Below are 15,879 nucleotides of genomic sequence, written 5' to 3' on the forward strand. Positions count from 1 at the left end.
TCAGCTGCAGGGTAGAGAGCAGTAAAGCACTGAGCTATTATCATTTTCTTGCTCAGAGACTCATCTTTCTAAAAACCTTGTACTTAAAATGATCAGAGAGTCTTTATTTGCCAGTATATGTCAGGAACAGAAATTTTATTTGGGATTTATCAGAGATGAACTGTTACTTTTCAGGCCACAAGTGTTACAGAAAAAAAAAATATATATATATATATCCATTATAACTTCTGCTAGCACCTCTATGAGATTGTAGTAGTTTATTAGAGCTAACCCAGGTTCACATAAAATATTTTCTGGCTGCTGTAGATTAAACACAGCACTTCATTCTACATTATAGCACTCTATATAACTTTTTCGGTAGCGAGGCCTGGAATAAAGCTGCTGTTGCTCTTTTCCATTCTAACAACTTATTGATTAAGCTGCTGTCTTTTTTTGTTTGTTTGGTTTTTTTTTTGCTGGACTTTCAGGAAGCCTAGAGCAGTGATTGTCAGCCCTGCTCCTGGAGCTCTGTCCTCCTGAAGAGTTCACTTTCAACCCTAATTGAACACAACTGATCCAGATCAGCAGTCCAGTTAATTAGTTGGATCAAGTGAATTACATTTGGGCTGGAGCTGAATTCTACAGGAAGATAGCTCTCCATGAGCAGGGTTGGTGACCACCAGATCAGAGTGATGTTTCTTTCACATGAAACTGGTGGAGCCTATTCAAAATCAACATGTGATTTCTCTGTCATTTGGCAATTATGCTGATAGTCAATCTAATGCTTTACTGCTGTTGAGCTCCTCAATTCCTAACCTGTTTGAGAGCTTGCTATACAAGTGTGTAGTTGCTGCTGTGTTATCCGTTTGCATTTAAATACTAAAATATTTAAATGTGTCAGGGATCAAAACTGTCATTAATTTCATGCATGTGCATGTGTTTAGAATTTAGTTATGTAGTTATTATACTAATTTTCACTTCATTAAGAAACATGTCGCTGTTGTCGGAACAAAACCTTGTATCTCCAAAATGATAACTTTACAGGAAAAGGAAAAAAAACCTACTTTACTTTTAATGTAAGTCAATGGAACCAGACAATTTTCCAAGTCATTTCCTTTGGTCCATTCGTCATGAAATTTACACAGAAGGTAAAGGGCCACAGGCATTTTCAAATTATGTCAAAAACTGGAAAACGTCAAAAAGGGAGATTTTCTTCTGACAGCAGGGATGTGGTAAAGACACATGATAGTATTTGTTGGTGTATGGCTTGAATGTTGTCCAATATTTGAATATGACTATTTTTAAATAAATTGGCATATAGGCGACTAATATGAGTTGGACATAAGGGAATTTCATATATGCTAATGTATATCATGTATTTGAAATCCCTGTGGGCCATACAGCACATTTTTGTATGGGATAAGTGTCAAAGCTCAATTCAAATCTTTAAAAAAAAAAACACTCAATACAGTCAGAAGGGCAGAAACACGTTCCCCTGTAAACTATCTTGCAGGTCAAGTTCAGTGGTGATCGTCTAGTGTGTTTCACTCCGGACGCTAGGTGGCAACAATGCGGTCTTGCCGTGTTTTGTTTGCCGTAAAGCCCCAGAAAGAAGAGGGCGACTGCGTTGTTTGGGCGAGTTTTCTCTCTCGGCTGCTGTTTAAATTGCTGTTTCTCTGACCACTAAACGGACTAATTACACTCTTACGGAGCATCATGGACTCGCACATAGTGTGCAGTAACAGACAAGGAGGTGCAGACTCAGTTCTTTGAGAGCTTTGGGAGGCGGCTGCATTTGTTTACAGTGAATCAGCTGATATCCCAGCCCGACAAAACTCAGACGAATGTAAGTGCTGCTGCTCTATCTACTACACTTATTCCCTCACCTGACATTACTGTTAGACGCTGAACAGTAGAATAATTTAGCACCTAAGTGTCAGCTATATTGTGAGTGTGTTGCTGCTACACGCTGGGAGAAGACTGTAGCTAGGTTACCTTTCTTGGTGAAAACGCTGTCACTGTGGTGGTATCGTTACCCTCAAAGTACACCTTCAGTAGCTCACCCTTAGTTAGGGAACACGACTTAACCTCATTCCTTTGCAATTTTTAAGTTATGAGTTATGTTATGTTGACTCCACACAGCCTGTCTCGTCTCCAGCCTGTTTATTGTTCTGTTTTAAAATATTACATTATGAAAAAGTACAAATAAATACCTTATCCCCGGGACAAATGGTATTTTAGGTATACAACTGCCCCTCAGAACCATTGTTGTGCCTTTGAGAATACATTTAACATTGTTTGTGTCTTGCTGAATGAATAATGTACCTGTGCAGTGTTGTGTGTCATAGGGAACCACAATTTTATCAGGGCTGTGTCCTTTTTCCAGACAGTGTACTGCTGAATAATAGTTTGAATGTCCTAAACATCAAAATGTGGTCCCTGTAGTGGAGCCCTTAGCCATGGTCCACCAAGGAGAGTTGCTTGGGTCCCCTAGTATATTTTCATGACGTACAATACATTTCGTGTTTAATTGCTGAGGTTTAAAGAGGTGGAACAAGCAAAAATGCATTAATACAACTTTAAAAACTGCTGTCATATTTATACAGTGTTTCTAGAAGTACTGACAATATCAGTGCTAACCTATACTCCGTACACTGGAGTGTGATGTAATTTATCATGATAATGATAATATGTCATCACATTGCTTCATTCAGAGATGCAGGACACACTAAATATTCCACAGTAACAATCAGAATAATAAAAATATCCAGAATAGGGTGTCATAACTTAAAAACATTTTTCTTGATTCCTGATTGTTTTGTCTTTCTGAAAACATAGTGAAATCACATGCTTCTGGAAGAGAATTAAGGATTTTGCCACACAGAAACATTCTAAATTATTGGTTTATTATAATGACCGAACCTCTCAGTTCGAGAGATTGAGACAGTCACTAACTGGCCAGTAATAGGTGCCTTGTTGATTTCAGGTGCCTTTACAGTAAGTGAAGAAGCTCTGATTGTTGTGGGAGAAGATGCCATGTACATGTGGGAACTGGAGGAGGTGGATCCGGCCTCTCGTGGTTCTCCTCTATATTTTGCTCCTTTTGGTGGTCCTCCCTCTGTGTATATGGGAGCTACAGAAATCAGAGGTCAGTCTCTTTATTTGCTGTATTGGCCTGCTTTCAGCAAGGAAATATGCCCAACATTTAACCAGCCTTATCTCTGACTCTGACAATGAGCTGTGAGTTTTACTGACCACACTTTTTTGTGCTCAGGTTGGCACCCACAACAAAGCATGGTTCATCGCTGGCATTTTTGTCTTTATGACAATACCAATATCACTGTGGGGAATTCTTCAGCATCTGGTCCATTACACCCAACCTGAATTACAGAAGCCCATTATCAGGTAAGAATATGTAATAATAATAATAACAATAAATAATAATAATAATAATTAATAATAATAAAAAGGATAACTACACAACCTGGGTGAGTAAAACGAAATGCAAAATTTCCTGGTCTTTATTTAGTTTTTAATGGGTAATCTCAATCAATAAAGGAATATTTAAAGAGGAATTCCAATGATTTTTTGAAATCAATGAGATATAAAGAAAGTCGTTCAGAGTGCTGTGATTTGAAATGATTGATTGTAGACGAACTTACCGATTCAGATTTACCTTGCAGAGGTGGTGATAGGAACCAGGAGTTGCCATGTCTACAACACAGATACAGCCATCTACTTTCCAAAATCACCAGTGAAGCCACACATGTCTTCTGAGTTTTTATATATAATGTTGACAGAAGTACATGTTTTTTTGGGGACTAATTTATCTCTCCACCATAAATGGTTTTCAGAAGACACAATTTAGGTCAAGACAAAATCTCCAGCTATTGTAAAACAACATGTCAGGCATCAAGCAGCATATTTATAGCAGTTTTGTCTAATAAATTTCTCTTAGGGAGGTTTTAGAGACGTTAAACTCTTCAGACGTCTGGTTCCATTCACCATCACTTTGAACAATTCTGATTCTGTAAGTTTCCCAAATAGAAATTTTCACATCAAACCACTCTGAATGACTTTACATCTTAATGGTTGAGCTATGCAGAATTTCCCCTTTAATATCTGTTCTGATACACCTAAACCTAGTATTATATTAACAATAAACCCTTTTAAAAAACAATAAACCCATTTTAATGCTTTTAAAAATGTCTAATTTCAGTGTTTCTACTATCAATTCCTTCCTCTCTCCTTTTTCAGAATATTGTGGATGGTTCCTATATATAGCTTGGATAGTGTGAGTATCATGTTCTAATACTCTGAAATGTTGCCTCAGAGTCATATTTGTCATTCTATGTAATTACAAGGAATTTTACCTTTTTTACCATTTTACTTTTTTTAGCTTTGTGTGTGTCTTTGCTGTCATCCTTATCATCCCTGTCAGTAATTGAAGGCCTAACGTTGCAGAGGCACATGACTTGAAGCATCTTCAGTCATGCTTTCTGAGCTTTGAGCTTTGACTGAAGTCACATGCTTCTCTTCCTTCACTAACAGATGTTTTGTTGTTTTTGAACCTAACAGCCGCAGTAATCTCTTTAACCTGACCAATAGTCTTTCAGTGCCGCTCAGTCTGCCTTTCTCTCTTCTGCCCTGTAGTGGATAGCACTGAAATACCCCAGCATCGCTATCTACGTAGACACTTGCAGGGAGTGCTATGAGGCCTATGTCATCTACAACTTCATGATCTTTCTGTTGAACTACTTGGGGAAGCAGTATCCCAGTCTAGTGCTGATGCTGGAGGTTCAGGAGCAGCAGAAACACCTTCCACCACTCTGCTGCTGCCCACCCTGGCCAATGGGAGAGTGAGTGGCATCTTACATGGGCCTTTTCACATGCATTTTGATTCATGAACTTTATTAATGGTCATTGTTTAATAAATCAATAATAATCGAAAGTTGGGGCTCTGCACAAGACGTTCAAGAAAAAGAGCAACAGTCTAAATGAAAAGCAATGAAGGAATTTAAACAGAAACAGCTAATTAAAGAGCACAGTTTACAGGAACGCTCTGGCTAACTATAACTACTTGCTACATCTGTTGTAAACATGGTTGTGTACATCATACTGTGGTGCTACAGTAGCCTTTAGAGCGAGATTTTCCAGTTTGAAGATTCTCCTGATAATGTATCTTGAAGTTGGGAGGAACTTAGAAAAACTGAAACAGCTTTGGTGCAGAAGGAATGCAGATAGCAAAAATTTCAGCAAGGAAGCTGGATCTCTTCTTGCCATGTAACTGTAGCAACTATCTTCAAATTCTCTGTACATTGGAGAGAAAGGAAAACTCAAACAACAGAACTGTGTCATTAGATGTGGATTACAACAAGCTCGAAGCTGAAGTTAGCAAGATACCTGTCTAAATAAAAAAAAAAGCCTAAAAGCAGACAAAATGTCTGATATTATTTTGTGCTGATAAAGATTTGCTGTTTTTCACGTTTGTTTGACAGCCTAGGTAAGAGTTACACTACGGCTAACTTTGCTCTATTTATTAGCCTATAGATCACTGGTCAGGAACGGTTGACACAGCAGTGAATCCCAATGGTAGGGTGGTGTATTTGTGCAGTGCATGTTGGGTGTTGTTGTGAGAGAACAGTGATCAACAATAATAAATAAACAATATTTTTAGATTCTGTCAAACCAATGAGGCTGAGGGATACAATGCTGCGTTACAGAATACTGCATGATGTAACATGACACATTCAACTCTAGTTTAAGGCCTTGGTTGACTGAGTCTAGTTAAATGCAGTATTTAATAAATGTGGTTTAACAGTCTTTGTACTAAAAGCCCAGTCATACTTTACACTCAACATTACAAGTTTGACATTCAAGTTTGCATCTTCTTCCAGTAGCTTTGGCTGCCTTGACCCCTGAAGGGGTGGCTCTTCATAGCACTGCACCTTCAAAAAGGGAGGAAATGCTAATTTAACTGCTATTTTAAGGGCCTAAGCATGAGCCTTTCACCATTTCTTTCCCTTTGACTGTCAGTAAGTGCATAAAAGAGACTGCATGATACATTCTCTGTCAGAAGGCTATACTTCTGTGGTTTTACTGTTTGCTTTAGATACGTTAGCCACACAAGACACCCCAGTGCTGCCACAATGCCAGTTATTTACACTGTTTTGTTACTGATAAGTGCATAGATGTGATTATCTGATATAAATATATCAGTTTTGTGTGTTTTTTATTTATTGTAGGTAAGTTAGCCAGCTTGTTTATAGCTTAGCTGCTTGGCTTACCACAGCTGCACACATACCTCTCTGTCACAAACCATGGCAGTTATCTTCATTCTTACGTTTACATTTACATTTACTGCATTTGGCTGACGCTCTTATCCAGAGTGACTTACAATTTGATCATTTTACACAGGGGGGGCCAAGGTGGTGTTAGGAGTCTTGCCCAAGGACTCTTATTGGTATAGGGTGTAGGGTGTAGGGTGGGTGTAGGGTATAGTGTGTAGGGTGGTTACCCAGGTGGGGATCGAACCCCAGTCTACAGTGTAGACTGTACAGTGTAGACACTAACCAACCACCATGTTTCCAACCACCATTCTTCTGGTATGACTCCTATATTCCCATGTGTATATATAAGTATATTACACAATTATATGGCATTATTGTTTGTTGATAGCAAGTTAGCTACCGTGCGCCAACTAACTGCGCCAACAGCTTGCTAACTGCACAGATTTTTTTCATTGCCAATGTCCCAGACCAGTCTTGGTCACGTTCATTTCACGAGGTGACACAAATGACAAGAAAACTGCGTCGAAAGTGTCAGCTTATTGTTTTAGAACAGGAACTAATGAATAATGTTTCTTATTTTAAGAGAATTTAATAGGATGTTAATCTTGTAGTTCCAGTTGATACTACGACAGAGTATAGAACAATCAGTCTTGAGGCCTGTTAAATTCTAGAACGCAGAACAATCTGGATAGTTTATAAAGATGTGTCATAAACAACATAAACTGTGTCCAGATATTGTTCATGGTGTCTGGATTCTCATTAATGATGGCTTTATTGCAAGTTTCAGTGCATGACAGACTTAGGGAAGCTTTTTTTGCTGTGTTAGATTTTAGTTCCTGGATTGCCTTCAGTCTCACTGGTAGGACATATTGAGGGCTAATTTTCCCACTGCTTAATTATCATTGCGTTAAAACAAGGCCCTGGGAAAGTTCTTTTTGTTTCCCTTGTCTGTTTATTCCGCTGGCTGAACCCTTATAGCTGTGTGAATTTCAGAAACATGATGAGACAGTTTGTTTGTTTCTCAGTTGCCTGTAGACAGTAAGGAAACCTGCTGGAAGGTTTTTGGACATGTGGCGCTCCACAGCAGCCAGTTTTAAATGAGCTTCATTCAGGCAACAATGGAAATGCTTAACATGTTTTTCTGTTACTGATTAAAATCAGTTCTGTTTTGTTGTTCGTGAGAGAGTTGGTGGGTTTTGAAATAACATCTCATTCTGTTTTGTACTTCTCTGTTGGCTGCTTTATATTATAAATATCACCTTTCAGAATTTGTGCCAACCATTTAGCTTTATTACAGCTTTCATTCCTTTTCGGGAGACTTGCTTTAATTTTCCATAAAATCTGCAGGGTTATTTTTCCACACCTCCAAAGTTCAGTCTTATAAGTTGGTTGCAGTTTCTGCTTCTCACAATCTAAGTAATTCCAAACACATTCAGAGATGTTGAAGTCTGGACTCTGGGGTGGTCAGGCCATTGTACTGAGAACATCTGCGGCTTCTTTGTTTGATTTCTTCTTTTTTTTTCTCCCTTTTTTTCTTTTTTTTTCCCTTTCTCTGTGAGAGCTTTTTGGACAGAAACCCCTGTGGATTTTTATAGGTTCTAAAGCAAAATTGGAGCTTTTTTTTTCCCCCATTCTGTCAAAAATGAACATGGAATAAAACTGTATATCTAGTGCTGACAGTTTTAATAGTCTTGCACATTTTGCACGGTTGTTGAGGCTTATTTTCTTTATATAGTTTTATGTTGATTTAAACTCAGTTTTGGAGATCATGTTTTTTTTTGTTTGTTTGTTTTTTGTTTTACCCCTTTCACTTATTTTTCTTTGGTTTTCCACTTTCTTAATGCAAGTAAATTGTCTTATATCTAAAATATTTCCTGGCAAATGAATAGCTTGTACTTAATGGCTGTGTTGTCTAGATAAATGATGGGTGGTTCTGACTTTTGAACAGTAGTGTATTTGTAGGTGTAGGTCAAAATATTCTAGACTATTTTTCAATATCAGAAGTAATGTTTTGAGACCAAAATTTATTAAATGGTAACTAACATACTGTATATATGTGCTTTACAGAATCTAACTACTAGCTAACTGCCTTTGTCTGGGTACTTGAAGGTGAAATATTCAGCAGACTTTTAACCGTGTGTTTAACTGAAGTTAATCAGGCCATTGAGGATAATGTCTTAATATTTCTCTGGGCTTCCTATGTCATAAATAATGATTGTGTTTGCAGGGTGCTGTTGCTGAGATGTAAGCTGGGTGTTCTGCAGTATACTGTAGTGAGACCCGTCACCACAGTCATTGCTTTGTAAGTGCCCTATTTATCTCCTGGGTTCTGCTGGTCCAGTAATACTTTTCAGGCCTTGAACATACAACAGTCTGGTTGTGTTATATGTATAGTTTAGGCACAATGTGAACATTTATAAACAGTCATATGCAAAAGTTTGGGTTCCCCTGGTCATATTACAAATTTTGCCAATTTAACTGACAAGAATTTCAACATGTCCTCTACAGAGAATAAACCTAATATGGCTTTTTTTCCAGAGCAGACACAACATATAAAATGCAGCTTTTGCACAAGCCATATTTTTTGTTTTATTATATATTGTCTCCAATATATGAAAGTAAGCAAATAAACAGTGATTATGCATTAAAATGCATTAAAAAGTCTGTTCTTTGTAGAGGATATGTTTTATTTACACTTAGCAAATCTCTCATAACTACAGAACTTATGCATTAATAGATTAGTGTTAGTAATTCATAGTAGTTATTGAATGGTCTTAAACCTGCAGTTTAAGAGGTCAAGGATTTAACCTCAAAGTATTTGCAAATGTGTACACGATATCTCATTTATGCTTGTGTTTTAATGCTATTAGAATCTGTCAGCTTTGCGGGGTCTATGATGAAGGAAACTTCAGTTCCAAAAATGCCTGGACCTACCTGGTGATTGTGAACAATCTCTCCCAGCTTGTACGTTACTCTCCTTATTAATCTTCACTCTTATTACTGTAACACATTAAACAGATAAGAAGTGTGTTGTCCGATGCATCCTGTTTAGAATTGTAACTGAAGTAAACACACACAAACACACACACATACACAGATATACATATACATATATATATATATATATATATATATATAATTACATTTATTCCTATGTTATATAGGGGGTTTACTAGCAAAACCACGCCAGCCTAAGACCTTTGCACAGTGCTGTGTAATGAATAATGGTTAATGGTTAATGAATATGACCAAGCTTTGGAGAGGTAGGCTTTTAATGCTGTCAGTGAAGTGGTACTAGATGTTTTATGACTGTAGAGGTTGCAAGCATGCTATATTGAACCTGCACATTGGACCTGGAAGATTTATAACTGAGACTTATCCAGATCACTCTTTCCATGATTATCTATTGGAGCTTTCCAGAAGCTTACATGAGATCTCTGGGATTTTTCAAGGCCAACCACAAGCTAGTGCAGACGTAAATGCCCTGTTTTATTCTCAGTTGCACTTACAGCTGATTTAACTAAACTTTTAACACTTCTTTATTCAGCATGTATTTATATATAGCGCACTTATTTTTCCCCCCAGTTTGCCATGTACTGTCTGGTGCTGTTCTACAAGGCATTGAGAGAAGAGCTGAGTCCTATCAAGCCTGTGGGCAAATTCCTCTGTGTCAAACTTGTTGTGTTCGTGTCATTCTGGTAAGCCAGTTCACTATGCCATGCTTCACCAAACATGAAAAATATCAAACCATAACATTATTAGACCTAAGAGCACTCACGCATATTCAAGCATTTCATTTCATTGCATTTCACATGTGTCATATCTGGATAAGATTTATCTACATTCCAGTTGCAGATTTAAAGTGCTGGTTTTTGACATTACATGCAAATGAATTAAACAGAACTTAAGGGAAAAAGTGATCCAGTGTGCATAAAGCGTTCAGGGTAAAAGGCCACCAGCTTTTGTTTTGCTGCATATGATTTCGTTAGTGAAAGAGATGTGTATACAGTAGTGATGCGGATTATGTATGTGTCAGGCCTGTGACCAGTGACAGTTATCTGATTTACAGCGTTAACTGCCCTGAGTGACAGCAAACACTCATTTACACTTTCATGGTCAAATTAAAGACGAGTATATATTGCGGGAATTTTTTATTAATTTTTTTTTTTTTTTTTTTTTTTTTTTTTTTGGACAAAGCCTAAGCTTCAACTTGGGCACCTTGCTTGCTCCAATATTCATTTAAGAAAATGAATTTAAAAATTACCAGAAGAAAAAGTGTTGCTTTTTATTTTTTTATTTTTTAAATAGACATGGTGGTGAAGTAGCAGTAATAAGAGCTGAGTCCTATCAAGCCTCTGGAGAAGTTCCTCTGTGTAGTAGTAGTAGTTGTTCTTGTTGTTTTTGTAGTGTCTCTGTGATTGCATCTGGTAATGCTTCTTTACACAACAGATATCGTCATAGCCCCCAAACCAAACCAGGCTTAACTGGTTAATGTGGATGTTGTCCACACGGTTATTCAAATAAGATGATTCTGTTACTGGCACAGGTCTAGCGTGGCTTGAAGAGACAAATATTTACAACAATGTGTTGGTTGTCTTGGTTGCTTTTTCATGATCATACAGTCATCGAATCAGCTACATGGAATGGCTGAGTGTAAATAGACTCTTCATAACCACTGTATGTTATAATTCTCGACACACATGTACCACATACAGGCAGGCTGTGGTCATTGCCTTATTGGTGAAGGTCAGAGTGATTTCAGACTCTCATACCTGGGACTGGGACAGCGTGGAGGCTGTGGCCACTGGACTGCAGGTGCACTCTTATTTCTCTTCCACTAATTAGTATTTTCATTAGACACTTAAACAAGCAGAAAACTCTGTGGCGTTGAATTTTCTTGCAGTACCTGCTGATGTTAAATGCGTTCAGCTTAAATATCTTTGAAGGAAATTTTCTCCAAAGCTATCCATATCCTTTACAGTGAATCTTGTAATAGCATTTGTTCATTCCTTGCATCCCAAACTCTGACGGTCCTTTTCACAAAAAAGCTCTGGTAATTGGTGACTGTATCTGAGTCTGACTGTTAGATTCTTTTAGGCTGTTGAAGTTGCCAGACACTGTCTTAGTCGTCCAGACCTACTGGGGTCCTCTAGACAGTTCACATTTTTGATGTACTCCAACCTCCAACATAACCTAACCAAGCAATCTGGACCACTCAGTATCTATTAATACCTGAAACATGTTTGATAGCACTCACTGGGGTTCCGCAAGGATTGAATTGCAAAAAAAGAGAAAGGTTTACTCTTCAAAGTGTAATTATGGTTGCTTTGCCGTTGCAGGATTTTATAATCTGTGTAGAGATGTTCCTGGCAGCCATTGCCCACCACTACAGCTTCACCTACAAGCCTTACATCCAGGAAGCTGAGGAAGGCTCCTGCTTCGACTCTTTCCTGGCTATGTGGGATATCTCAGACATCCGGGCCGACATCTCTGAGCAAGTCCGCAACGTTGGTAAGTCAGACGTTTTCAGGTATTTCCCAGAGGTGTCACCAGAGTGAGAATTCTGCCGCCAGATGCCTGCAGTTGTTCATACACTGCATAACCCAAACAAAGCTCATTTACACCTTTTGATGCTCTTTAGAAGTTTGCAGTCATTTGACTGGTACCAATTACAGCAGGAATTGTTCAAGTGTTCTGTGATTGGTTGGCAGGCTTGTTAGAAGGTGATATGGCCATTGGTAATGCTGGAAATGCTAAGTAAATATGCTTTTGTCATGCATTTTCCATTCTGAATGATATTCAAACCACTGTGTGCTTTCCACATTACACACACGGCACTTTCTTTTGATACAGAAAATGATTATTTTTATGACTCAGATAACCTCCAGCACACTTGAGCTGGAGCATTTTACTCATGTCACACACATTAGCTTCCAGGTTACAGCTAACTTAGCTGCTTTAGAGTAACATCCTGTCTTTTTAGCTCCTTTTTTATTTTTTTTTGTTTAGCTACAGTCATTTTTAGGCAATTTTCTGTCTTAAAGCCCCCAGTTTTCATGAAGATTCTGATGTTCACCACTGTTTTATTTGGATTTATGTTCTTACGTCATGAATCTGATGTAAACTTTATTTTAGGACCTTTCTCAACAACATATTTAAGAAAAAAGTTAGGAAGATATGGGTTGAACGAGGCCCATTCATTTCAAACTTTTGAACAGTACTATATTGCTCAAAAAAATAAAGGGAACACTCAAATAACACATCCTAGATCTGAATGAATGAAATATTCTCATTGAATACTTTGTTCTGTACAAAGTTGAATGTGCTGACAACAAAATCACACAAAAATCATCAATGGAAATCAAATTTATTAACCAATGGAGGCCTGGATTTGGAGTCATACACAAAATTAAAGTGGTAAAACACACTACAATCTGATCCAACTTTGATGTAATGTCCTTAAAACAAGTAAAAATGAGGCTCAGTATTGTGTGTGGCCTCCACGTGCCTGTATGACCTCCCTACAACGCCTGGGCATGCTCCTGATGAGGTGGCGGTCTCCTGAGGCATCTCCTCCCAGACCTGGACTAAAGCATCCACCAACTCCTGGACAGTCTGTGGTGCAACGTGGCGTTGGAGTGGATGGAGTGAGACATGATGTCCCAGATGCGCTCAATCAGATTCAGGTCTGGGGAACGGGCGGGCCAGTCCAAAGCTTCAATGCCTTCATCTTGCAGGAACTGCTGACACACTCCAGCCACATGAGGTCTAGCATTGTCCTGCATTAGGAGGAACTCAGGGCCAACCGCACCAGCATATGGTCTCACAAGGGGTCTGAGTATCTCATCTCGGTACCTAATGGCAGTCAGGCTACCTCTGGCGAGCACATGGAGGGCTGTGCGGCCCTCCAAAGAAATGCCACCCCACACCATTGCTGACCCACTGCCAAACCGGTCATGCTGAAGGATGTTGTTGCAGGCAGCAGATCGCTCTCCACGGCGGCTCCAGACTCTGTCACGTCTGTCACATGTGCTCAATGTGAACCTGCTTTCATCTGTGAAGAGCACAGGGCGCCAGTGGCGAATTTGCCAATCCTGGTGTTCTCTGACAAATGCCAAGCGTCCTACACGGTGTTGGGCTGTGAGCACAACCCCCATCTGCGGACGTCGGGTCCCCACCTGCAGAACCACTCCTTTATTGAGTGTGTCTTGCTAATTGCCAATAATTTCCACCTGTTATCTATTCCATTTGCACAACAGCATGTGAAATTGATTGTCAATCAGTGTTGCTTAATAAGTGGACAGTTTGATTTCACAGAAGTTTGATTTACTTGGAGTTATATTGTGTTGTTTAAGTGTTCCCTTTATTTTTTTGAGCAGTGTATATCCAGGAGAAAATTACCTTTCTTTATGGTTTTGAAGTCTACTAAAGTCTCATTACCCTCTTACAGGGAGAACAGTTATGGGCCGGCCGAGGAAGAACTATTTTGGTGAGGAAGCAGAGCAGGATGAGCACACCGGCCTGCTTTCAGATCCTGCCCTCGAGTCTTCGTCCACACCCCCATCACCAACAGGACGCTACCAAGGCCTGGGCCGTACAGTCACACCCCACTCACGCTCCGCCCCTGCTGAACTGTGCTCCACACCATGGGATGGAGATGTGGATGACATCACACCCAGTGTGCTGTCCGGTGAACCTAATAAACAGCTGCATACAGACTACGCTGCAATCACTTAGCTAGGCTTTTACTTAAGCCACCAAAGCCAATGCAGGTAACTCGCACGAGCCTGAATGAGTGTTATCTGCTGTTTCAGATGTGTGATTACTCTGTGCCCCAGCAGCTAATATTCACTGGTTACTTGCAGTAAAAATATTTAAGCTAGGGCATATTTGGGATCTTTGTTGGCCACCATTAAGGCTAGGTCATCTGTTTTATCATGCCTTTTAAGTTTTTTGCTGACCAAAATAAACAGGGCAGAAAACAAAGCACATTGTAGTTGTAGTGCAGCAGTATACATTTTTCTCCATAACCCCTGCCTGATTCTACTAGACAGCTGTATGAATGTGAATGGTCAACAAATTGAGACTACATAGCCATTCCCTTCTGTTCAGAAATTACTTTAAGTTGTTGTTTTTGTTTTGTTTTTAGTTAGTTAATCACTCGATGATCTTATGACATTATTGTTATGGTCACAGTTTATCTGTCGATTGAGACTCTAGTGATGATTTCACGTGGCCCAAATCGGTACTGACCGCTTGCAGATTTTTGAGAGAACTGACTGTGACTCAGAAGGAACTGTGTGCATTATCAATGTTAAGGATGTGTTCAATTTTTTGACTCAGAAAATCAACATTCAGTTTCACTAGGAGCACCCAAACGTTTGCATATGACGGTACTTACATTTTAAAAGGATATTCCAGCATTTTAGTTTGTTTTATTCATTCTATTGTGAATAGTAATGTTTTATTGAGGGCTATGTTTCAGCCAGTATATGATGTGTCAATTTCCGTCTAATATAAGCTTTTATTTTATCTAAACACACATTGATGGACTACAAGAGACCAGAAATAGCTTTTTTTATGCAGAAAACATGGGATATCACTTCGATATAAAGTGTGCCTGACTGACACTTCATCAGTTTTTTGGTCCTGACTGGGTTATGCTGTTTTATGTAGGAGTTCATTAAAAATGTCTGTTTTTCTCTTCTGAACTGACATTTTAAATTCTTTTATAAAGTTATTGCAGGAATACTGTGGTAATGTTTATCAACCAAAGCATACACTTTCATGATTTTCATAAATTTTACATAAATTTAATGTCTTGATTTACAACCCCAATTCCAGTGAACTTGGGACGTTGTGTAAAACATAAAAACAGAATACGATGATTTGCAAATCCTTTTCAACCTATATTCAATTAGATATCTTGTCTTTATAGTGTATTCAATGTTGAAACAGATAAACTTTGTTTTCTGCAAATATTCACTCATTTTGAATTTGATGCCTGCAACATGTTCCAATGAAGTTGGGACAGGGGCATGTTTACCACTGTATTATATCACCTTTCCTTTTAACAACACTCAATAAGCGTTTGGGAACTCTGGACACTAATTGTTGAAGCTTTCTAGGTGGAATTCTTTCCCATTGTTGCTTGATGTACAACCTCAGTTGCTCAACAGTCCGGGGTTTCCGTTGTTGTATTTTGTGCTTCATAATGCGCCACACATTTTCAATGGGAGACAGGTCTGGACTGCAGGCAGGTCAGTCTAGTATCCGCACTCTTTTACTACGAAGCCATGTTGTTGTAACACGTGCAGAATGTGGCTTGGCATTGTCTTGGTGAAATAAGCAGGGATGTCCCTGAAAAAGACGTTGCTTGGATGGCAGCATATGTTGCTCCAAACCTGTATGTACCTTTCAGCATTAATGGGGCCTTCACACACCCCCATACCATCAGAAATGCTGGCTTTTGAACTTTGCGCTGATAACAATCCGGGCAGTCCTTTTCCTCTTTGGCCCGGAGGACACGACGTACATGACTTCCAAAAACAATTTGAAATGTGGACTCGTCAGACCACAGGACACTTTTCCACTTTGCGTCAGTCCATCT

General features: G+C 38.9%; 1 protein-coding gene across 1 annotated transcript; it reads left to right on the forward strand.

The window, feature by feature from the left end:
- Positions 1 to 1,559: 1,559 nt before the first annotated feature.
- tmem184c (transmembrane protein 184C) lies at positions 1,560 to 14,980 on the forward strand. Its single transcript, XM_017701441.2, has 11 exons — positions 1,560 to 1,825; positions 2,966 to 3,127; positions 3,254 to 3,384; positions 4,237 to 4,273; positions 4,633 to 4,838; positions 8,497 to 8,571; positions 9,140 to 9,233; positions 9,855 to 9,967; positions 10,985 to 11,084; positions 11,609 to 11,780; positions 13,720 to 14,980. The coding sequence occupies exons 2-11, from the start codon at positions 3,011 to 3,013 to the stop codon at positions 14,004 to 14,006; spliced, it is 1,332 nt and encodes a 443-aa protein (XP_017556930.1). The 5' UTR covers positions 1,560 to 1,825; positions 2,966 to 3,010; the 3' UTR covers positions 14,007 to 14,980.
- Positions 14,981 to 15,879: the final 899 nt, after the last annotated feature.

The sequence above is a fragment of the Pygocentrus nattereri genome, chromosome 5 (genome assembly GCF_015220715.1).
Source record: "Pygocentrus nattereri isolate fPygNat1 chromosome 5, fPygNat1.pri, whole genome shotgun sequence".
Lineage (NCBI taxonomy): Eukaryota > Metazoa > Chordata > Actinopteri > Characiformes > Serrasalmidae > Pygocentrus > Pygocentrus nattereri.

Bases quoted from the DNA above. Each gene is read 5' to 3' on its own strand.
- tmem184c (XM_017701441.2), top strand. From the start codon at position 3,011: ATGCCATGTACATGTGGGAACTGGAGGAGGTGGATCCGGCCTCTCGTG. The intron at 3,128-3,253 runs GTCAGTCTCTTT...TTTTGTGCTCAG, and splicing joins GGGAGCTACAGAAATCAGAG to GTTGGCACCCACAACAAAGC. The intron at 11,085-11,608 runs GTGCACTCTTAT...TTGCCGTTGCAG, and splicing joins CTGTGGCCACTGGACTGCAG to GATTTTATAATCTGTGTAGA.